This window comes from Aspergillus bombycis (assembly GCF_001792695.1).
Source record: "Aspergillus bombycis strain NRRL26010 chromosome Unknown contig00023, whole genome shotgun sequence".
Classification (NCBI taxonomy): Eukaryota; Fungi; Ascomycota; class Eurotiomycetes; order Eurotiales; family Aspergillaceae; genus Aspergillus; species Aspergillus bombycis.
Genome location: NW_019170025.1, coordinates 1 through 21,826, shown reverse-complemented (window position 1 = coordinate 21,826; position 21,826 = coordinate 1). Strand labels below are relative to the sequence as shown.

The following is a 21,826-nucleotide window of genomic DNA, read 5'->3' as shown; positions in this document are numbered from 1 at the left end:
AAAGAAAATAGCCTATCTAATGATGTTCGCGCATCTAGCACGCTACCTCCCGACTTAATAGCAGAGATCTGCTCATGTCGAGTTCGAGTAACCTATGTGGCATCTACTAGCAGTAGGTCACCATAGCATTGACGGACATGCGTGGCTACAGCGAGGTCTATTGCATGCTATTAATGTGACAAGTAGTACTGATTGATCGGCCAGATCATGTTCCGCTCGACTTAACATTCGCTGACCGTTGAGGTCTTGCGTTCGGTTGCGACTCAGAAGTGACAGACGTTTGGGTCAGTCCGAATTTACTAGTTACACCCATAGGTATTCCAGTAATACGGGCCAGTATCTCCCTAAGCTCTGCATGGTCAAGAGCATCACCATCAGTACCGCATCACGCCGCACACTCCCAGCATCCCCATAACCGAGCCCGCCAGTGGAAAGAGCGCTCGCACAGTGTTAAGCCAATCCCACTTTCTTACTAATCTCACGCTCTCCCGTAAGCTAATCTCCACGTTCCCTTTCTTGAACTGATCCTCGGCGTGGAAGAGGGCGGTGTTCGTAGCGTTCATGAATATCCACGTGTAGGGCACCATGCTCACCGTCGTGACGGCGGCGACCATCCAGTGATGCCAAGGTTCACCGACAGAGTACTTGGCCCACGCCGCATATCCGTACAGGGAACCCGTCACAAAGGCGATTCCGGGGCCTTTACGATGGCCGCTGTAGAAAATACGGCTCCATTGGTGCAACAGCTGGGCCGGCTGTTGGGTGGTCTCGACAAGAATGGGAATGGTGAGCAGATGGAGGTTCATCATGGCCCCTGCATCTGATTAGCTGCTTACCAAACCTTCACTGGGTGTAGAGACGGGAGAGATACCCGTCAGAAAGGACCCGGTGAGGACGGCCACATATTCGGTGCCCATCTTGTTTGTTCTTCTGGTAAAAATGCGGCTGAAAGAGGCGTGCACAGCTAACTCTCCGTCTGCAAGGAGGAACACGTTCTTTAATTCTTCTTTCGCCCTCGTGTTTGTCTAAGAGCGGCCAAGATCCCCTCAATCGGTCTGTGTCGGGTGCGCGAGGGAGATTGGGGGTGGGAAAGCCCGTGTCGGAAAGCGAGCTACGCACGCAGATCCATCGGAGCAAGACAACGGAGATCCTCCCTCCATATGCTGTCATGGAGATCATACAGGCTCTCCTTGCCTGGTGGATGTGTGGAAGTGCCCAGCCGGGGACAGCTGAAGAAAACTCTAACGCAATCACATAGGACATGATTATAGGGGGTCTTGGTACACTCGCGATGGCTGACGGCTCCTCTTTCTGACCCGGGAAATGGGGTACTAGACGTGTAGCCCTCAGCTGAGCTTCTTAGATGGCCACTTGCTGCAATAAAACATACAGCATGGGCTCATTTTCGGGAAGTATGACTAGTCCGCGGCTATGTGGCCTCTTGGTAGTCTGGACGGCAGAGCTGATGGCTCCGATACGACTCAGCTCATCGGTCAACGACGAAATATCTGGAAGTGTAGTTTCAAATACAGATATAGCTTCCTATACCTCTCCGGGGCGGACCTGCTTCCATCGAGTTTCAACAATTTCATACCCTATCCCACAATGGCTCAATCAAGGCAACTCTTTCTCTTCGGTGATCAGACAGCGGATTTTGTTCCCAAGATCCGCAGTCTACTGTCCGTCCAGGACAGCCCTATTCTAGCCGCCTTTCTGGACCAGTCCCACTATGTCGTGCGAGCCCAGATGGTGCAGAGCATGAACATGGTTGATCACAAGTTGGCTCGAACCGCTGACCTGCGCCAAATGGTGCAGAAGTATGTCGACGGCAAACTGACCCCGGCATTTCGAACCGCTCTAGTGTGCCTCTGCCAGTTGGGATGCTTCATCCGGTACGTTTTCTCTTTTTTTCCTGCCTCGGATCGATTCCACCAGTTTCTTCTAAGGATGCTACTAGGGAATATGAGGAATCTGGCAACAGGTACCCGCAGCCCAGTGATAGCTACGTGTTGGGATTCTGTATGGGCTCCTTGGCTGCTGTGGCGGTAAGCTGCAGTCGTTCCCTGTCAGAACTGCTGCCTATCGCTGTGCAAACTGTGTTGATTGCCTTCCGCCTCGGTCTTCGCGCCCTAGAGGTGCGTGATCAGGTGGATGGGTGTAGTGATGACCGAGGTGACCCTTGGTCTACCATTGTTTGGGGTCTGGATCCCCAGCAAGCTCGTGATCAAATTGAAGTGTTTTGTCAGACTACAGTGAGTGCTTCTATATCTTTCGGTACCCAGGAAAAGATACGTAATACTAAGGATCCAATACAACAGAACGTACCTCAGACAAGGCGCCCCTGGATCAGCTGCATCTCTAAGAACGCCATCACTCTAAGTGGCAGCCCATCCACATTGAGAGCATTCTGTGCGATGCCTGAGATGGCCCAGCACCGGACTACTCCAATTCCCATCTGTTTACCGGCCCACAATGGTGCCCTCTTCACGCGCGCAGATATCACTGCCATACTAAACAGGACGCCTACCACTCCCTGGGAGCAACTGCCCGGCCAAATACCTTATATTTCCCATGTGACGGGTAATGCAGTCCAGACTACCAACTACCGTGATCTTATGGAGATAGCTCTGTCTGAGACTCTCTTGGAGCAAGTGCGACTAGACCTGGTTGAGACTGGACTGCCACGCCTTTTGCAATCTCGTCAGGTTAAGAGCGTCATCATGGTACCATTCTTGACTCGCATGAATGAGACCATGAGCACCATTCTCCGAGACAGCTTTATCACTTCTCAGACGAGAACTGATACTGGACGAGCTATCCCCACTTCAGGTCGGCCGGGCGCAGCCAAGTCCAAGCTGGCTATTGTGTCCATGTCAGGGAGGTTTCCTGAATCACCGACCACTGAAAGCTTTTGGGACCTTCTTTACAAAGGGTTGGATGTTTGTAAAGAGGTTCCTCGTCGACGGTGGGACATCAACACGCATGTTGATCCCAGCGGGAAAGCACGAAACAAAGGGGCTACAAAATGGGGGTGCTGGCTGGATTTCTCAGGCGATTTTGATCCCCGATTCTTTGGGATCTCGCCCAAAGAGGCGCCGCAGATGGATCCTGCTCAGCGCATGGCCTTGATGTCTACTTACGAGGCAATGGAGCGGGCTGGTTTGGTTCCCGACACCACGCCGTCGACCCAGCGAGACCGCATTGGGGTCTTCCACGGAGTCACCAGTAACGACTGGATGGAGGTTAATACGGCCCAGAACATTGACACATACTTCATCACCGGTGGAAACCGGGGGTTTATTCCCGGGCGCATTAATTTCTGCTTCGAATTCGCTGGGCCCAGCTATACCAATGACACGGCCTGTTCCTCCAGCCTAGCTGCCATCCACCTGGCCTGCAACTCTCTCTGGCGGGGCGACTGTGACACGGCGGTGGCAGGAGGAACTAACATGATCTATACTCCTGATGGTCACACAGGGTTGGATAAAGGATTCTTTCTTTCCCGGACTGGCAACTGCAAACCCTACGACGACAAGGCCGATGGTTACTGCCGAGCTGAGGGGGTCGGGACGGTGTTCATCAAACGGCTGGAAGATGCTCTGGAAGATAATGACCCCATCCTCGGCGTTATTCTAGATGCTAAAACTAATCACTCAGCCATGTCGGAGTCGATGACTCGGCCGCACGTGGGCGCCCAAATCGACAACATGACGGCGGCGCTGAATACCACTGGACTCCAGCCCAATGACTTTAGCTACATTGAGATGCATGGCACCGGCACCCAGGTAGGAGATGCGGTGGAGATGGAGTCGGTCTTGTCGGTGTTTGCGCCGTCCGAAACCGCCAGAAAGGCGGATCAGCCACTATTTGTCGGCTCAGCCAAGGCCAACGTTGGACATGGAGAGGGCGTGTCCGGAGTTACTAGCCTTATTAAGGTTTTGATGATGATGCAGCACGATACCATACCCCCCCACTGCGGCATCAAACCGGGCAGCAAAATCAACCGCAATTTCCCTGATCTTGGAGCTCGCAATGTGCACATCGCTTTTGAACCCAAGCCCTGGCCACGCACAACCGCCCCCCGCAGTGCTTATCAACAACTTCAGTGCCGCGGGAGGGAATACTGCCTTGATAGTAGAGGACGCTCCGGAACGTCACTGGCCGACAGAGAAGGATCCGCGCTCTAGTCATATCGTCGCCCTGTCTGCGCATGTGGGGGCTTCTATGACAACCAACCTCGAACGATTGCATCGGTATCTCGTGAAGAACCCCCACACTGATCTCGCGCAGCTGTCATATACCACTACGGCGCGTCGATGGCATTACCCACACCGAGTGAGTGTCACTGGCGCGTCTGTTGAAGAGGTGACTCGCAAGCTAGAGATGGCCATACAGAACGGGGACGGAGTCAGTCGACCCAAAGGTAAGCCAAAGATTCTCTTTGCTTTCACGGGGCAAGGGTCCCAATATGCAACCATGGGTAAACAGCTGTACGAAGCGTATCCATCATTCAGAGAGGACCTGGAGAAGTTTGATCGGTTGGCACAAAGTCATGGCTTCCCTAGCTTTCTTCACGTCTGTACTTCGCCTAAAGGGGATGTGGAAGAAATGGCTCCCGTTGTGGTACAACTGGCTATCACCTGCCTTCAAATGGCCCTAACTAACCTCATAACTTCCTTCGGAATCCGTGCCGATGCGACAGTGGGGCATAGTTTGGGTGAATTTGCAGCCCTGTACGCGGCGGGAGTTCTTTCCGCCTCAGACGTGGTTTACCTTGTTGGTCAAAGAGCGGAGCTTCTCCAGGAGCGCTGCCAACGCGGGACCCATGCTATGCTGGCAGTGAAAGCTACTCCTGAAGCGTTGTCCCAATGGATCCGGGATCATGGCTGTGAAGTGGCCTGTAGTAATGGCCCTGAAGACACCGTTCTCAGTGGCACCACCAAGAATATTGCCGAGGTTCAACGCGCCATGACAGAGAACAGGATTAAATGCACGTTGTTGAAACTGCCGTTTGCATTTCATTCTGCCCAGGTACAGCCTATTCTGGCCGACTTTGAGGCTCTGGCTCAGGGAGCAACATTTGCTAAGCCCCAACTACCAATTCTCTCTCCCTTGCTGCGGACAGAAATCCGCGAACAAGGCGTCGTGACTCCATCATATGTCGCGCAACATTGCCGTCACACTGTTGATATGGCCCAAGCCTTGATATCTGCTCGAGAGAAGGGACTCATCGACGATAAGACCCTCGTCATTGAGCTGGGACCGAAGCCCTTAATCTCGGGCATGGTAAAAATGACGCTGGGAGAGAAAATAACCACCTTACCCACTCTAGTACCTAACAAGGCCATTTGGCCCAACCTGCAGCAGATTCTCTCCTCGGTCTACACGGGTGGGTGGGATATTGATTGGAAGAAATATCACGCCCCTTTCGCCTCCTCCCAGAAGGTGGTGGATCTCCCGAGCTACGGCTGGGATTTGAAGGATTACTACATCCCGTACCAGGGTGACTGGTGCCTGCATCGCCACCAGCAGGACTGCAAGTGCGCCACGCCTGGCCACGAAATCAAAACGGCCGACTACCAAGTCCCTCCTGAGTCGAAACCTCCCCGTCCATCCAAGCTGGACCCTAGCAAGGAGGCCTTCCCCGAAATCAAGACCACCACGACACTCCATCGAGTGGTGGAGGAGACGACCAAACCTTTGGGGGCCACCTTAGTTGTGGAGACAGACATATCTCGGAAGGATGTCAACGGCCTCGCTCAAGGGCATCTTGTCGATGGGATCCCTCTGTGTACCCCTTCCTTTTATGCTGACATCGCCATGCAAGTGGGCCAATACAGTATGCAGCGGCTCCGTGCGGGACATCCGGGGGCCGGTGCCATAGATGGCCTCGTGGACGTGTCCGACATGGTGGTAGACAAAGCGTTGGTTCCCCATGGGAAGGAGCCTCAATTGCTGCGCACAACGCTCACGATGGAATGGCCGCCCAAGGCTGCTGCTACTACGCGAAGCGCCAAAGTCAAATTCGCCACGTATTTTGTACGTTGTCCCCTTGTTTCTTATAAGATGGCAATGTAATACTGATCTATGTAGGCCGATGGCAAGCTCGATACGGAGCATGCCAGCTGTACTGTCCGATTCACAACCGATGCACAATTAAAATCTCTGCGCCGGTCTGTGTCTGAGTACAAGACCCATATCCGCCAGTTACGTGATGGCCATGCCAAAGGGCAGTTCATGCGATTCAATCGGAAGACCGGGTACAAGCTCATGAGCAGCATGGCTCGGTTTAATGCCGACTACATGCTCTTGGATCATCTGGTGCTGAACGAAGCAGAGAACGAAGCAGCAAGTTGTGTAGACTTGTCGTTGGGATCGTCAGAAGGCACCTTTGCAGCTCACCCAGCTCACGTCGACGCCATCACCCAGGTGGCCGGTTTTGCTATGAATGCCAATGACAATGTCGACATTGAGAAGCAGGTTTACGTCAATCACGGGTGGGAATCGTTCCAGATTTACCAACCGCTCCATGCAAGCAAGTCTTACGAGGTCTACACCAAGATGGGTCAAATGAAGGAAAATGATTTGGTGCATGGCGATGTGGCAGTTTTGGACGGAGAAGAAGTCGTTGCTTTCTTCCGCGGTCTTTCAGTAAGCCTTCGAATGAGAGTAGACCCGATGAAGAGACTTATATACTAACTGATATTCAGCTGCGATGCGTTCCCCGTGGTGCGCTGCGTGTCATCCTGCAGTCTACAGCGGAAAAGGCCGATCGCAAACTAGGGTTAAAGACAATGCCGCCGCCGCCGCCGCCGACGATACCAATATCGTCTTCCAAACCAACCTCTACTCAGGTTTCCGGCCAACCGATTCCAGCAGAGGCCGCTCATCCTCACACCCCGCCACAGCTAAAGGATTCACGGGCACCGGAAACTACCGGAAGCGCTCCAGCGGCAAAAGGGGCAGGCGTCAGTAACGAAAAGTTAGATGCTGTAATGCGAGTTGTTTCGGAGGAGAGTGGAATTGCCCTCGAGGAGCTCACTGATGACAGCAACTTTGCTGACATGGGCATCGATTCTCTGAGTTCAATGGTCATTGGGAGCCGCTTCAGAGAGGATCTTGGGCTGGACCTGGGGCCTGAGTTTTCTCTTTTCATTGATTGCACTACCGTCCGTGCCTTGAAAGACTTCATGTTGGGAAGCGGGAATGCTGGCAGTGGCTCCAATGTAGAAGATCCCCCTCCGTCAGCTACTCCTGGCACCAATCCCGAAACCGATTGGTCTAGCAGTGCCTCCGACACTGCTTTCACCAGCGAAGATCACAGTCATGCGAGTGAGTCCGGTGCCGACACTGGAAGTCCGCCTACACTTGATCTGAAGCCTTACTGTCGCCCCTCAACTTCTGTCGTCCTACAAGGCCTACCTATGGTAGCGCGGAAAACTCTGTTTATGCTCCCTGATGGGGGAGGGTCGGCCTTCTCTTACGCCTCCCTCCCGCGCCTCAAATCAGATACCGCGGTAGTGGGTCTGAACTGCCCTTATGCCCGGGATCCCGAGAACATGAACTGCACACATGGAGCTATGATTGAGAGCTTTTGCAATGAGATCCGGCGGCGACAGCCGCGGGGGCCCTATCACTTGGGCGGCTGGTCGTCCGGTGGTGCATTTGCTTATGTCGTGGCTGAGGCACTTGTTAACCAGGGGGAGGAGGTCCATTCTTTAATCATTATTGATGCGCCGATTCCCCAAGCCATGGAACAACTCCCCCGAGCCTTTTACGAGCACTGCAACAGCATTGGATTGTTCGCTACCCAGCCCGGGGCTAGTCCAGATGGTTCGACTGAGCCTCCGCCCTACTTAATCCCACACTTTGCTGCTGTGGTGGACGTGATGCTGGATTACAAGTTGGCCCCGTTGCATGTGCGCCGGATGCCCAAGGTCGGCATCGTCTGGGCGGCAGATACAGTCATGGACGAGCGGGATAGCCCCAAGATGAAAGGAATGCATTTCATGATTCAAAGGCGGACGGACTTTGGCCCCGATGGGTGGGACACGATCATGCCCGGGGCCTCGTTTGATATTGTCCGAGCGGACGGTGCTAATCATTTTACATTGATGGTGGGTTGTGCTTTGACTACAGCTGAACGGACCTGGATGCTAACACCTCGACAGCAAAAGGAACATGTCTATAAAATTAGCGATCTGATCGACCGGGTCATGGCCTAGCAAAGCCTGTTTCGGTGGGTGACGTGCATACTTACGACTATTATTGGTGCTGGCGGAGGGAGGAAGCAGGGGCATATTTCTTATTTGTCGTCGCTTTTAGAAAAGACGAAAGTGTGGTTTACAAACTTGTTTTACAGGGCTCATTGTATATATTGATCCCAACTACATATATAGGTAATTTAACCATAATCGCATGTGCACTTTTCGGGGCAATTCGTCTCCCATTCATCCTTAGTCTTGGAAGCCATAATGGCTAAATATTTCTCTGGTTGATTATGACCGGCTGAGATAGGCGTAACTGGCGTCAATGACGAGCTGAATCTATATGGGCGTAGGGAGGTTTTCTTTCCCTTGAGCAAACAGTCACAAATGCAGAGATACGAATCGGATGGCTAGGTTCCACCCACCAGCCCCTGAATTCTCTCGCGTCCAAGGACACCTGTTGGGTATGTCTTTACAGTACCGCCACCTGAGTAGCCTCAGGTACCAACTATGGGACAAGCGCCGATTTGCTTGTTATTTCTAACAGGTATCGTATTATCTTGCTTGAGTTTACAATCTACTGGACCTAAGATCCTCCAGTTCCGTTTCGGGTCAGGCAGGATGCCTCTTTTTAGGCTAACGGGTGATGGGGACCTCCACGTCAGGGGCATTTCATTTCTTTGAGAAGTGCCTAGTAACGGCAACGATATTCAGATCGCAGCCGTCCGGTATTTCGTTCGACCTACCTTTCGGCGTGTTGGCCGCGGGCATTGGACTTTGGGGATCGTTTCGGACAGCGAAAGCGGGTTTCGGACAGCGTAGACCATGGCCTCAAAAGGTTCTTCGGGGTTTATAGGTCCGCATGACAATGCCGGTTCCAGAGACAATACGCCCAGAAACGACAAGGGAAGTCCTGGAAAACCAAAGCGCAGGCATTCAATGTGTAGAGAGGCTAGGGGGGAAGAGGGTTCACGAAGTAGTCATAGAAAACTCACGGCTGAGGTGGTGGTGGTCTTGTTATCCGGATGTGCCCATGAGCAATCCTTTGCTGTAGAGTGGGCTTCGTGGGGGCTCTTGGCTCAATGGAATACGCCAAGGTTGACTAAATTGAATCGATTGACGCATTACTAGTCGTTCGAACATGCCAATGGAGGCAGATCCTCCCATATGTATTGTTGTATGTAGCGCTATGGATAAATTGCACGATGGACTTATCACCCGTGGAACGAGTACAACATACGCTGGCAGATGACGTTCATTATATAATTGTGGAGATCAAAAGAAGGGACCCGCGGTTGAACGAGGTAACGCCGAAGCCGTTTAAAAAGAATTAAAAAGAAATAAACATTGTTCCTGGCAGGCTCGGCGTCCTCGCTCTCCCTTGCAAGAAGGGAGATGAGAACGGGTCTCCGATAATCCGGAACGTGAACTCATGTGCACGAATGTTGAATAATGCTGGAACCACAACGAAAAAAAAGAAAGAGGAAAAGAGAACCGTAGATATGGGTTATAAAGGTTAGCTGGGTGCTATCGAACGTTACCTATTCTGCTTGACGTTTCTCCATTCGATCCCTACGGCGCCGATAATGCTGAGACAGCTGCAAATTAGGGCTACTTGAAAGACGTCCAGCAGCGCGGCGTTATATGCCACCAGCACCTGGTCCATGTACTCAGGTTGGACCAGGTGGCGAAATCCAGTGGCGCCGGCACCCACGACTGCCTCTGAGTCGAGACCTGGCAGCTGCAGATTCGCGAGGTTCTCCGCTAGGTGGGTGCTGAAGATGTTTTGCGCTACCGAGGTGAAGAGCGCACCGCCCAACATCTGTACAAACCAGATTAATGCGGTTCCGATGGGGACTTGCGCCATGGGGAGCACGGCCTGAACGGCCACGGCCCCTTGCTGAAAGCCGAAGCCGACCCCGATCCCGTAGAGGAAGAGAAAACCGATCCACTTGGATTGGGCAATATCCACGGTGAAGAGGGTAAGGCAGCCGGCACCGATCGACATGATCACGCTACTGACAATGAACCAGGGGGCGTAGTGGCCTGTCTTGTTGGTCACAGCGCCAGAGATGATGGCGCCGGCGGTATTGGCCAGAATCAAGGCAATGGAATCAATGCCTGCCTGCACGGGTGATTGGTTGCGAATGGCTTGGAACTACTGATATGCATTAGCACCATCGTCGCGTGGTGGGGCGCATCACACGGGAAGGGGACTAGGGAGAGACGGGTTACCCAGATCGGCACATAATAGATCATCACGAACATGGACGCGCCGATGAAGAAGACGAAGACGGAGGCGCAGGCTACGGATCGCTGAGATGCTACTTTGATTGGAACTGGCGGTGATGGTGAGCGAGGCTTACGGGACGGGTGGAAACCAATGGGGGATGAGATACCGGTGGCATTATCCTTCATGAGGACCTGAATGATGATAAACGTAATGAGGAGCACGCCGAAGAGAACAAACAGTGCGATAATGCGTCCATTCGACCAAGCGTAGTCCACCCCACCCCACTGGAGCGCTAGGAGAACGCAGATGATGGCGGGAGTGAAGACGATCGTGCCTAACGGGTCTAAGCCTTTCACCATCTCCCAGGCGCCATGCGTGCGCAGGTCCGCCGATTTGGGGATACGAAGCAGAAATAGGATAACCACAGCAGTGACCCCTCCGATCGGAAGATTGATGTAGAAGCACCATCGCCAGGTCACTTCGTTTGTGAAGGCGCCCCCCAACTGCGATTCACAAGGAACGGTTAATGGTTCCCGTCACGGTCGCCAGGTGCATCAACGGTGACTTACCAGAGGGCCTGCCACTGACGCAATCCCGTACATTCCCCCCATGAGTCCCATGTAAACCGGTCTCTTGGCCAAGGGCACAATATGCGCGATGGTGACCAGGGCACCTGTGAAGATCCCCGAGCTCCCCACTCCCGCGATGGCACGGCCGACGATGAGCACCACGGACGACGGTGCGATGCCACAGATCAGAGAGCCCACCTCGAAGATAAACAGGGCGATGAGAAAGACCCATTTGGTGCTGAAGAGGGCATAAAACTTGCCATATAGCAATTGGAAGGCTGTCCTCCCCAGGTCGTCAGCGGAATGGCAATTCGAGGCTAAGTAAAAGAAAAGTCTCGTGCGGACTTACCACATGTAGTCAGTAGGTAGGCGGACGCATACCATCCAATATCGTTCAGCCGGTGGAATTCATCCGTGATGCGTGGGATGGCAACGGACAGGATCTACGCCACAATCATCAGCAGTTCAACACCTACCGTGCCAGGGAAGGCGAAGAAGCGCGCGCGGGGAACGAACGGTGTTATCGAGAGCCACACAGAACACGGCGAGCAAGAGACTTATCACAATGAGATACAACTTCATGCCGGAGATGTGACTACTCGCCTGGGCAGCCTCGTCGATTAGCATGCCATGGTCGTTAGAGGTCCGTACCTCCCCATCGCCTGTGGGGATGCGCTCGGGGTCGAGCGCCGTCTCCTTATTGCTGTGCATCCTCGGACCAGCTGGACGACGGTGCTGGGTGGGGGGAAGAGTCTGGTGTTGTTTTGAGGACAGGGGGTCAAGGATATATGGGAGACACAGGAGACAATAACAAACACGATGGCGACGAGGAATGGGCTGCGAAGGAGACGGGAAAGAAAGAAAGAAAGAAAGAAGGAAAGACAGAAGCCGAAAGAGAAAACAAGCCAGAGTGTTTGTGTTGATTGTTCTTTGTTGCAATCCTTGCTTTTCGGGCGGCAATCGACCACATCCCTGCAGCGTGGCCACGTGAGGACGGTTCCCTTCGACCTCTTCGTCCTCACTGTTGGCATCAAGCCATGATCCCGGTCCCTTTCGCTGGACCTCCTGCAGGCCTCGCTGGGGGATGGAGTTGGCAGATGGAATGCCTGCCACGCGCCCCAGTCATTCCAGAAACACGACTACATTGGCGAATAACATACGCACCCACCAACGGTGGATCTACGACCGTCAACGGGAGACCGACCAAGAAGACAATCGCAGGGCATCTACATTCTTCGAACTAACAGGTCTAATTTGGGTGATATTTCTGCGGTGCGATGGGCACCTCTGGGGGTGGGTCACTCGATCCGTATCTCCTCGCCTGCGCCCCCCGCTCAATCCGCCAACCCAGTCACCTTGGCACGGACAGTGAAGGGCCCCTTCTCCGGTGCAGCGAAGCCGAGATCGCGCTTCATCTGCAACTGCTCGACTGTCGTCTGGTAGGGGACCAGGTCGAAGCGTCTCGCGACGGTGGCGATGGCGAGATAGATTTCTGCTAGAGCGAAACTAACCATTCATGTCCGTACTTTAGAAGACTCTCTTAAGGAACAGTTCGCACCCACAGGAGAGACTTACTTGATGCCGAGGCAATGGCGACTGCCTTTGCTAAAGACAATCATATACCGATGCAAGTTGTGCCCGTCGCGGGTGGCCTGGACCCAGCGATCCGGGTTGAAATCCTCAGGATGTGGGAAGATCGAGGGGTCCATGCAGACGAAATAGGCGCTTTGACTGATCGGAGTCTGGTGACGAAAGGGGGAGTCAGTCAGTGCTGTTCTTGAATTCTCTTGGGGCACAAATAAAGGAGGAAGACTGACACCAGGGGGTATGACAAGTTCTTCGTACACCAGAGGATCGTTGGGGTAAACGCGTGCAGATCGAATGATGAAGCCAAAGGACAACCGAAGGCTTTCATTGACAACGCCGGCCTATGAACCACGGGTGTCAGGATGTGCATCGAGACAAGGAGGGAACCAACGAGAACAAACCAAGTATGGCAATCGTTCCAATTGTGTCCAGGAAGCGGTGCTGTCGGGAAACGGCATCACAGTCCGAAGTTCGTCGCGCAGTTGGAGGAGCAGGGGTGGCTTATGTGCCAAGTGGAACACTCCCACCGCCAGGGCCCGTGCCGTTGTCTCCGTGCCCCCGGCGATAATGTTCAATGTCTCCATTTGCAGTCGCGTGGCCGTTTTCTCCTGCTCCGGGACGTCGGCGGTGGCCATCGCCTGAAGCAGGGTCTTCTGGTCTCCCATCGTGCCATTGTCCTGTGAGTCCAGGATCTCTCCCACCCGCCGTTCAGACAAAGTCCACAGGTGGAGGAATTCGCCGGCGGGGACCAGACAGGCGGGAAGATACCGGGCGAGCTTCAACAGACGCCCGAAGACGAGCAACACGGGGATCCAGCGACCCACGCTGTCCATGCCCGCGAGAAAGTCGTTTTTGAAGTCCGGCTCCGTGAGATGGTTCAAGTTTGTTCCGTACACATAATGCGTCGTGAGGTCGGAGGTCAACGCTGCAAAGACGTATTTGAGATCTAAGACGGTGTCATGATGATATGCCTCCGTGAGTCGGGCAGCTAGGAGGTTCACTTTGCTTTGAATGATATGCTCTAGGCCCGTGACGTATTGCTTCGAGAAGAAGGACTTGATAATTCCTCGTCGCAGCCGATGGTGATTGTGCTTGATGGTGGTGACCGTAACCTCTGGGAAAAGAGGGACCGCCGGGAATCCGGGATCTTTGTCCTGCTTTCTCGCCCCGCCAGCATAAATGTGATGGTAATAGTACGAGTCTTGGATATGCACTTCGTTGGGATTGAACCGAATAACGGGACCTAGGGGGGAGAGAGGTGACTGGTTAGTTGTAAAAGTTGGTCAGCGCCAAGAGCCAACTCACCGTACTTGCGATGCAACTCGTCCAGCTTCCAGATATACTTCCCGCCCTTCACTGCATCATAGTAATGTTGATACAGATGCGTGATAGCGGCTATTTTCGGCCCAGGAATCTTTCTCAGAGGGTGAAAAAATACACGGTAAACGCTGCGCACAATCAAGGCCACCAACAAGCTGAGGAGCGAGGCGTAGACGGTGTTAGATGTCATGGTGGCCAATGTTGGTCAAAAGAGACGGTATGATTCGTGCTGGACGCATGTATCCACTCGTCTTTATAAGGGCCATTTACCAGTTCACTGCCATTTACCCCAGGTTTCGGGTGGGGCTCTTGAAACTGACCAGCCCCTGTCACCTACCTGAAGCGAACCCGACCCTTCGGTGGCCGAACGTCCTACAAAATTGCCAGCGAAACCCAGGGTTCTTCGATCTGACCCGAAAGCCCACTCACGAATTCACGCAATGTCTACCCCAGCTCTCCTCCTCAGTCGGTACCGACAGCTCTCCCCAACCGCGTCAATTCGCGTCTCTCCGCTCTGTCTCGGGGCTATGACCTTTGGCGCGTCAGACGGAGAGATGTTTGGCGAATGCAGCAAGGAGACGGCTTTCGCTATTCTCGACCACTTCTACCAGCAAGGCGGCAATTTCGTCGACACGGCCAATGGATATCGGGCCGGGGAATCGGAGATGTGGCTAGGCGAATGGATGGCGTCCCGCAACAACCGCGATGATATTGTCCTAGCTACTAAATATGCGGCGGGCTATCGGGGCCACGAGAAAGACCGCATCCAGGTGAACTACGGAGGAACCGGGACCAAGTCAATGCGTCTGTCGGTGGACGCGTCTCTGCAAAAGCTTCAGACGAGCTATATTGATCTACTCTACGTGCATTGGTGGGACTACACGGTTTCTATCCCAGAATTGATGCACGCCCTCAACGACCTGGTTGCAGCGGGGAAAGTCCACTATCTCGGGATCAGTGATACCCCTGCTTGGGTGGTGTCCAAGGCAAATCAATATGCCCGGGACCACGGATTACGCCAGTTTGTTGTATACCAGGGGTTGTGGAGCGCGGCGAAGCGTGATTTCGAACGGGATATTCTCCCCATGTGTCGGGATGAGGGGATGGGCCTTTGCCCGTATGGAGTTCTCAATCAAGGTCGATTCCGGACCGAAGAAGGATTCCGGGAGCGTGACCAGACGAACAATGCCGGGGGACGAAATATTATCCCACTGTCAGAGCACGATCGTAACGTCTCCGGGGTGTTGGAAAGAGTTGCCATGTCTAAGGGTGTGCCGATGTTGCAAGTGGCGCTGGCGTATGTGGTGCAGAAAGCCCCATATGTGTTTCCCATTGTTGGAGTCCGCAAGGTCGAGCATCTCATGGGCGTGGAGCCCGCCGTGCACATTGCACTGACGGATGAAGAGGTGAACGCCATCGAGAATGCATATGAATTCGATCCTGGATTTCCGCATACCTTTCTCAGTGGTTCGATGTTTGCTCGGGGGACGCCGAAGGGTGGGTATGCCCCTGATGATGTTTGGTGGACCAAGATGCTGGGCACGTTTGACTGGGTTGAGGGAGCGAAGGCCATTCGCCCGCAACCATGACCTGTTGCAATAGTACCCACGATCCAAGAACATAGCTAATGTGCTTTGTCCAAGTTGGCTACCAGAAGCTCTGACTGTCGGTAATTGTAGCCTAGTACGCTTGTAGAGGAGTTGTAATAGCCGGCTTATTGTTGTTCATTGTAAGCGACCCATACAAGAGGAAACACCGGGTTATGGGTCATCTGTCACACAATCCTTGCCGGTACATCACGACCCTGCAGATGCTGCCCCTGGATCGTCGACCGGTTTGGCACCACTCCGGATGCAACTGTGCAGACTATTGAGGCTGTTTCGGCTCAGTGCCGAGCCCGCGGAGTGCCAAGAGTGTGGAGTTCTCCGCTACACCCACCGGTTAGGGGTCTCGGAACGCCGAGGGCTTTGCCTGGTGTGACCTTCACCATTTATGACTGATTCTACTCAATCCATATAGGCGAGACCACTGTTCGTGGGAAGTAGTATTCGGTAGAGGGGTCCGGCACAGTCGGACCTACTCACCGGACATTACTGACTAGTAGTACTGCTGAGCTGTGTGCCATCAGTAACAATTATATCAATTATAAAGTGCTGTATATCTTAATCTATGTGAGCGGTTATAGTTAGATTACAGTTAAGATATAGCACTCAGATTAATCTACTTTAACCTGACCCGACGCCAACTCTAAAATAAACTACTTAGAGTCTAACTACACATCTGTATACTGTATAGATTTCGATTATATAGAGAAATTCTAATGCTTGAAAAAATATTCTACTTTAATTAATGTATACATTCTCTCGCATTTAGAACACAACTTACAGTCAATTCTTCTAGTATTGCATCTCATATAGACCGTTGGCCTACAGCGCCCCAAAGACTTACCGATCATGTACGCCGAACAAGCCCTTACAATCACAGTATTTCATACCCTAGTTCTTATCCCACGTGTAGAGACATGGGCAAACTAACACTTCGCATCACGTACAATCACATTCCACTTGTCCTTCATGAACATCTGACCAGCACAAAGGTTCTCGAAGCCTGAATCACTGCTAACAGCAGACATCCAGCACCTGTTGCAGATTTCCTCAGCAGCAAGACCAATCTCTCGAAAGGAGTCCAAAGTTTTGCTTTCGGTCTACAAGAAGAAAAAATAGTTAGCTCATGGCTGGTAGCCTACCTGTCATGGACGGTCAAGGGGAGGGAACTGACGTTATCATTGCACCACCAAATAGCATTGTTATAACTGCAACTCACTCGGCCACAGTTTCCAGGTCCGGGCCCATTTGTAGGCTTGCCCGCAACGTCATTTTTCAGGTATTCAACTCCTTCTTGAACCTTGTTTCCATCCGCAGCGCCCCACCCATTCGGGTAGCAAATCAGACTCTCCTCGTCGTAGCGCTTCTCCAGGGAGCCTACCAAGGCGCCCTTATCGTCGCGCTTCTCGGTCTTCTGTTCGATGGGTCTGTAGTTGGGATTGATGGAACGGACCTGGTTGGCGACTTCTTCGATTGTTCCCCGGACGCGAAGCTTGTTACCGGGTGAATATTCTACTTCCCATTCGAAGTCTTCAACACCGTAACCCTCAATTGGAGCTTCCAGGGCTTGAGCCTAAAGAGGAAGATCAGTCAGATTGGACTCCAGACTATGTCAAAACAGTGGCCAAGTACCCCAAGAGAGAAGAATGTGGCGATGACAATGGCCAAGGTGGGACGCATGGTGAAGTACTGGAGATCTGGTTAATTTGGAGAATGTTGAACACGAAGTACCCATAAGGAGGCGAGACAAGTAGCCGACTCTTATACCTATCAAACTCGGGCTTTGACTGAGCTTCAAACAGAACATTTTGCCAGGCAACAGACCCGCATGCATCAGTAGTCATTGATTATATGACATATTGGGGCGAAAACGGCGTATATGCAACTTGAAGGAATTAGTGGATCCTATGGCTGACATGATATAGTAATAGTGTCGGCAGGAGAACAAGGATAACTCCGAATCCTATTGAGATACGAATTGGGGGAATATGCAATATTGCGGAGTGCTCGAGGGCCCAACTAGCAAGTCCGCTGGTTCCAGAATGGACAATATAAAATAGTCGCAAAAAGACAGGCTAAGAATCTCGGCAGACACACCAATCATCCTTCCGTAGAATGTTGACAGTAAGATTGAGCAATGCGGAGACCGGAGCTATTAGACGCCCATGTAGTAGCAGCCTAAATTTCCAGCCCAGAACAGCCAAACCACGTCTCTATAGCCCTATGGTCCCGAATGGAGCCATTCCCAGGCAACTACCAGTCTGCCTGGCAAGAGGTAATGCATGTTCTTTACCGAACAGCGCTAAGTTCAGCATAGGCAGGACCAAATCCTTCGTTTCCGATTATGATCGTGTACATTCCTCTTGTGCTTTAGTCGCGGCACCGTGTAAGCAGAGTCCTACATATGTACAATCTAGAGTGTGAACTAAGCCAATCATGATCCAGCGGAGCGCCCATTACTGAAATTCAATAGGGGTGTTTGGACCCTCGAGCACCATGCTGTAGCAGGCCCATAGTCTTGAGCCAGGGTAGGGGCACTTCTTAACTCCGATGGACCAATGCACGCATTGTGGGGGGCCGTAAACATTATGTTACATTGATATCCACCATGTTGCCGGCACGTGGTTTCCGCCCCTAAACTAATACTATGCTGCCCACGAACCAACCAGTTCTTGGCGGGTAACACTCGAGTAGAACTATGACTAGGTAATATCTAGGGATATCTAGGCCACCCTTCAACTACCTGTTTCTACGTATATAATCCATGCGCAGTAATAAACTATAGAAAATTGAGAGGGCAGTATGCTTGGCAGGACAAGCCTCGAGATTCTTCACATCTGCTTCGTTTGTATATGAACGGGTCTAAGAATGCCAAGAAGCTAAGCCTGTGAGTTAGGACGCTATCTATCTTAATATCCACTACTTGGTGCGTATATGCATAGATGCACATCCTTCAGCTTAGAAACATATGGGCCCCACTTTAATCTATTTACTGAAAACGAGGGAAATGTTCGGATAAACCCGCCAATTGACCCGGACAGTTCGCCCAAAGTTGTGGGATGAGCCTCAAATAGAATAGTCAGATTCGTTCCAATGCGTGGAGAGGGGGGCATAGCTAAGGTAAAAGGAGTAGCTGACTCTGAAGGTGTATTAATGCGGGTAAGTATCTGAATCCGAAAGATTTCTAAGGCGTGGGGGCCAGGGAAGAGATATAAAGATGTGAGTTCGCATCGTCTATTCCCTTTCCTTTGAGCAGAAATCAAGCAGGTATTGCCCTAACAGGAAGTGTTTGACACCGTGTCTCTTTTCAATATGAAGTATAGCGGATTTATTGCAGTACTCCTTGCCTGTTCAGTGGCGGCTGTAAGTTTTCATCTCCATGTCACTGTGAAATTCTGACTAACCGGCTGCCAGGGTCCAGTCGAAAGCTCCACACAAGGCCCTCCAGGATATGGCGTCGAGGATCTGGAATGGAGCGTTCAACTTACAGAGTCTGACGATCCCATCAATGTGAAAGGCACCGTCGAAGATGTTGTCACTGAGCTTTCAAAGCAAAACCCAAGTGCTGAAGCACAAATCCGAGCCCGAGGGAAAGCAAAGCAATCTCTCATGAAGCGGGCAGATCCTACGGGCTACTACTGTGGCGAACCCTTCACCCCCGTTTCATCTGCCAGCATTAGCCGAGGCATTGAGTACCTTCAGGGTGTCCCCGGCAAGCCTGTAAACGGACCAGGCCCGGGCAATTGTGGCCGAGTTAGTTGTTCTTACAATGCAGCCATTTGGTGGTGCAATGATGTACGTGAACTGATCATGACACTGTTGACGAAATTAAGCACTGATGAGATTTAGAACACTGAATCCAAAACACTGGACTCATTCGCCGAAATTGCTAACGGTGCGGAAAAGCTCCTCCACTGGTGCTATCACTGGGAGGAGGGGAAGCTGGGCTCTTTTGTTGGCGGACAGGCTTTCTATGCAGACAACTGGAATGTGATCGTCCGTAAGAACGATTGTTGAGAAGTCTGTAGTTTACTCGGCATGTTATCAAGTCGTTTTCATATCTATCCAGCTTGTCTAGACCTCCCCATGCTATCTCAAGTTACCTCCATAGCCCTTATTTGCATTGATTTATTCAGTTAATATAGCAAGATATCTAGTACGTCCGACCAATATGCTAAAACTAATAAACCAAAGTAGTACTCGCCACGGGTCCTCACCACTCTGCGGTTTGGGCCCTCCCTGATCTAACTATGATTCTGTACCAACCGCGCCTTTTCTACATCCATTTACCGACCACTAAATGTCTAGAATGCCCCACGAAATTGAGGATCGGCTCGATAATCCCCTGCGTGCTTCTCATCAGCGGAGGAAGCCACAACTCGCACCGTTCGGCGGGAATTTGGGATTTCCTAACAGCAGCGAAATGGTCGCGTTCAGAGTTGCAAATCTCGTTCATCGCTCACAGGTCCACATCAAGTGCTGGCTGGATGAGACAGGAGCTGGCATTAATTTCCTGGATAGGCATTCTTGATAATGCTAAGCCGAGATCCTGGATACAGGGTGAAGATACAGATCTCCAGTACCAGGGTATAGATTTAATAAGATCTTAGCAGAGAATCTATATAGTAAATTAGTTTATTTTACCGTAGATTAAAAATACATATAGATTATTCTATAAAAGTCTGTCCCGGACCCGGGTCTGGGGCAGACCCTAGATCTTGAACCCGAACTCGACCCGATACCAGCTCTGCTTAGGGATTAAGGATAGTAGATAGCACACTATATCCACAATCTTTAGAGAGGATATACAGATATCTATGAATATTAAAGACATTGCCGCAGTCTATCCGGTCTACTAGGTTTGCCTTTGTGCTATATATTTGCCCTATAGAACCCACACTTTTGGTTAGGGTTTGGTTTCTGACTATAAACTCATCCAACATCCATCTTCCACGGAAGCTATCACTACTGCATCCACACTCTTATTCGCGTGTGCGGGTACATCAGCATTCTTCTCAATCGCACTACACCTGATCCGTGCTTATTTCTCAAGGCCTCATGACATCTATCTACATTACCGTCGGCTGTGCAGTCTATCATTACTGCGGATCGCATGTGGCCTCACACTGCCCTTGGTTCCGCTGGGCCAATTACCAAAAGGATTTGGTGCAGGCTTGCTCTGCCCGGACTGACAGTTACTACAACCATAGTCACCCATGCAAGCGCTCCCAGTCGAACTGTTGATAACATGTAGCCTGATGAGATTATAGTTACCTGCAGAGTATATTTTCATTCGCATGGTCAAGGGAACTAAAAACCTCAGCCAGAACACATTTCAACACTGGGTAGCCTGGCTAGGCAATACTAATGGCATTGCTGTTCTCAAGTATCTTGTGGCTAGTGCTGGGCCAATCTTTGACGGTCTCATTTCGCTCATTGGTGCTCTACTTGGCCCAATCGTAGCATTGCCGCCAATGGGGTGTATATGGCTCTATGATGATTGGAGCAAAGGCAAGGCGGAACGGCGAGATACTTGGATTCTTATGGTGTGCTGGTGTGTGTTTTTTTTAAATTCGGTTGTCTTTCTCACGGTTGCTGGCACTTACAGATCTATCTTTGGTATCATAAACTCTTACAAATCCTGTGGAGGTTTGACGGCCTGGTCTTGCACCGACTACTCGAGTTCCATTCGACCTTGGTTACCTGTGTAAAACATGGTATTGGAAAGAATCTCAATATTGAGCGTCATAATTTAGATCATACATTGTAATTTAGGACCGTTATCAATAAAAACAAAAAAAGGATCATAGCTTACTACAAAGGGATAATAAATGAAGAGGCAAAGAAGCTGATGGATGCACCACCACAAACGGTGTATGATGCAACGGTAACTAGTCTTGAGAGTGCCCGTCGCAGCCGTTTGCAAAATGACTCGCATCGTCCAAGAGGTAGAGATCATACCTCAACCCGAACTACTTGTGTATTGACTTCTCTGAATAGGTCGACGCCATGTCAAACGATCCATCGGTCTCTATTGACCCAGACCGAGTAGGGCGGTTTCTCCGTCCAGTTTTGTTTCAACTGCTACTTCCAGTACGTGCCTTGATATGTATTCCTAGCACGCTCATCAAACTATATAGACGGTCGAACCTTTGATTACATAGGAGGATGTCGAAAAATGGATATCTGAACACAAGAAGCTGCAACAAAGGGTCGATAGGCTCGAAGGCAGGACCAAAGTGCTCAAACAAACAGCCGAAAGTCAAAGCAAGAACATCGATGTACGTACATGTCGAACACAACAGT

The 21,826-nt window shown here is 51.5% G+C and overlaps 7 protein-coding genes across 7 annotated transcripts; 3 read left to right on the top strand and 4 right to left on the bottom strand.

Annotated features, from left to right (window-relative positions):
• Positions 1 to 374: 374 nt before the first annotated feature.
• ABOM_002533 (DUF1772 domain-containing protein) lies at positions 375 to 1,025 on the bottom strand (the record flags this gene model as incomplete). The annotated part of the gene is made up of 2 exons (XM_022529663.1): positions 375 to 814; positions 872 to 1,025. Coding segments are annotated over 2 exons (594 nt in total), but the record flags the coding sequence as incomplete, so codon positions are not given.
• Positions 1,026 to 1,605: 580 nt separating this feature from the next.
• Positions 1,606 to 8,225, top strand: ABOM_002532 (sterigmatocystin biosynthesis polyketide synthase; the record flags this gene model as incomplete). The annotated part of the gene is made up of 7 exons (XM_022529662.1): positions 1,606 to 1,892; positions 1,958 to 2,252; positions 2,319 to 4,086; positions 4,139 to 6,039; positions 6,094 to 6,651; positions 6,711 to 8,117; positions 8,172 to 8,225. The coding sequence occupies 7 exons, from the start codon at positions 1,606 to 1,608 to the stop codon at positions 8,223 to 8,225; spliced, it is 6,270 nt and encodes a 2,089-aa protein (XP_022391209.1).
• Positions 8,226 to 9,744: 1,519 nt separating this feature from the next.
• ABOM_002531 (MDR family MFS transporter) lies at positions 9,745 to 11,720 on the bottom strand (the record flags this gene model as incomplete). Its single annotated transcript, XM_022529661.1, has 5 exons — positions 9,745 to 10,365; positions 10,443 to 10,943; positions 11,010 to 11,287; positions 11,359 to 11,452; positions 11,526 to 11,720. 5 exons carry the CDS (start codon positions 11,718 to 11,720, stop codon positions 9,745 to 9,747), a joined length of 1,689 nt encoding a protein of 562 aa, XP_022391206.1.
• A 623-nt stretch (positions 11,721 to 12,343) lies between these two features.
• On the bottom strand, positions 12,344 to 14,106 carry ABOM_002530 (cytochrome P450; the record flags this gene model as incomplete). The annotated part of the gene is made up of 4 exons (XM_022529660.1): positions 12,344 to 12,515; positions 12,585 to 12,937; positions 12,998 to 13,839; positions 13,902 to 14,106. The coding sequence occupies 4 exons, from the start codon at positions 14,104 to 14,106 to the stop codon at positions 12,344 to 12,346; spliced, it is 1,572 nt and encodes a 523-aa protein (XP_022391207.1).
• A 250-nt stretch (positions 14,107 to 14,356) lies between these two features.
• ABOM_002529 (aldo/keto reductase) lies at positions 14,357 to 15,505 on the top strand (the record flags this gene model as incomplete). Its single annotated transcript, XM_022529659.1, has 1 exon — positions 14,357 to 15,505. The coding sequence occupies one exon, from the start codon at positions 14,357 to 14,359 to the stop codon at positions 15,503 to 15,505; it is 1,149 nt and encodes a 382-aa protein (XP_022391148.1).
• A 941-nt stretch (positions 15,506 to 16,446) lies between these two features.
• ABOM_002528 (uncharacterized protein) lies at positions 16,447 to 17,200 on the bottom strand (the record flags this gene model as incomplete). The annotated part of the gene is made up of 3 exons (XM_022529658.1): positions 16,447 to 16,620; positions 16,740 to 17,093; positions 17,153 to 17,200. The coding sequence occupies 3 exons, from the start codon at positions 17,198 to 17,200 to the stop codon at positions 16,447 to 16,449; spliced, it is 576 nt and encodes a 191-aa protein (XP_022391147.1).
• A 1,632-nt stretch (positions 17,201 to 18,832) lies between these two features.
• Positions 18,833 to 19,537, top strand: ABOM_002527 (uncharacterized protein; the record flags this gene model as incomplete). The annotated part of the gene is made up of 3 exons (XM_022529657.1): positions 18,833 to 18,883; positions 18,935 to 19,315; positions 19,370 to 19,537. The coding sequence occupies 3 exons, from the start codon at positions 18,833 to 18,835 to the stop codon at positions 19,535 to 19,537; spliced, it is 600 nt and encodes a 199-aa protein (XP_022391146.1).
• Between the last annotated feature and the right edge of the window lie 2,289 nt (positions 19,538 to 21,826).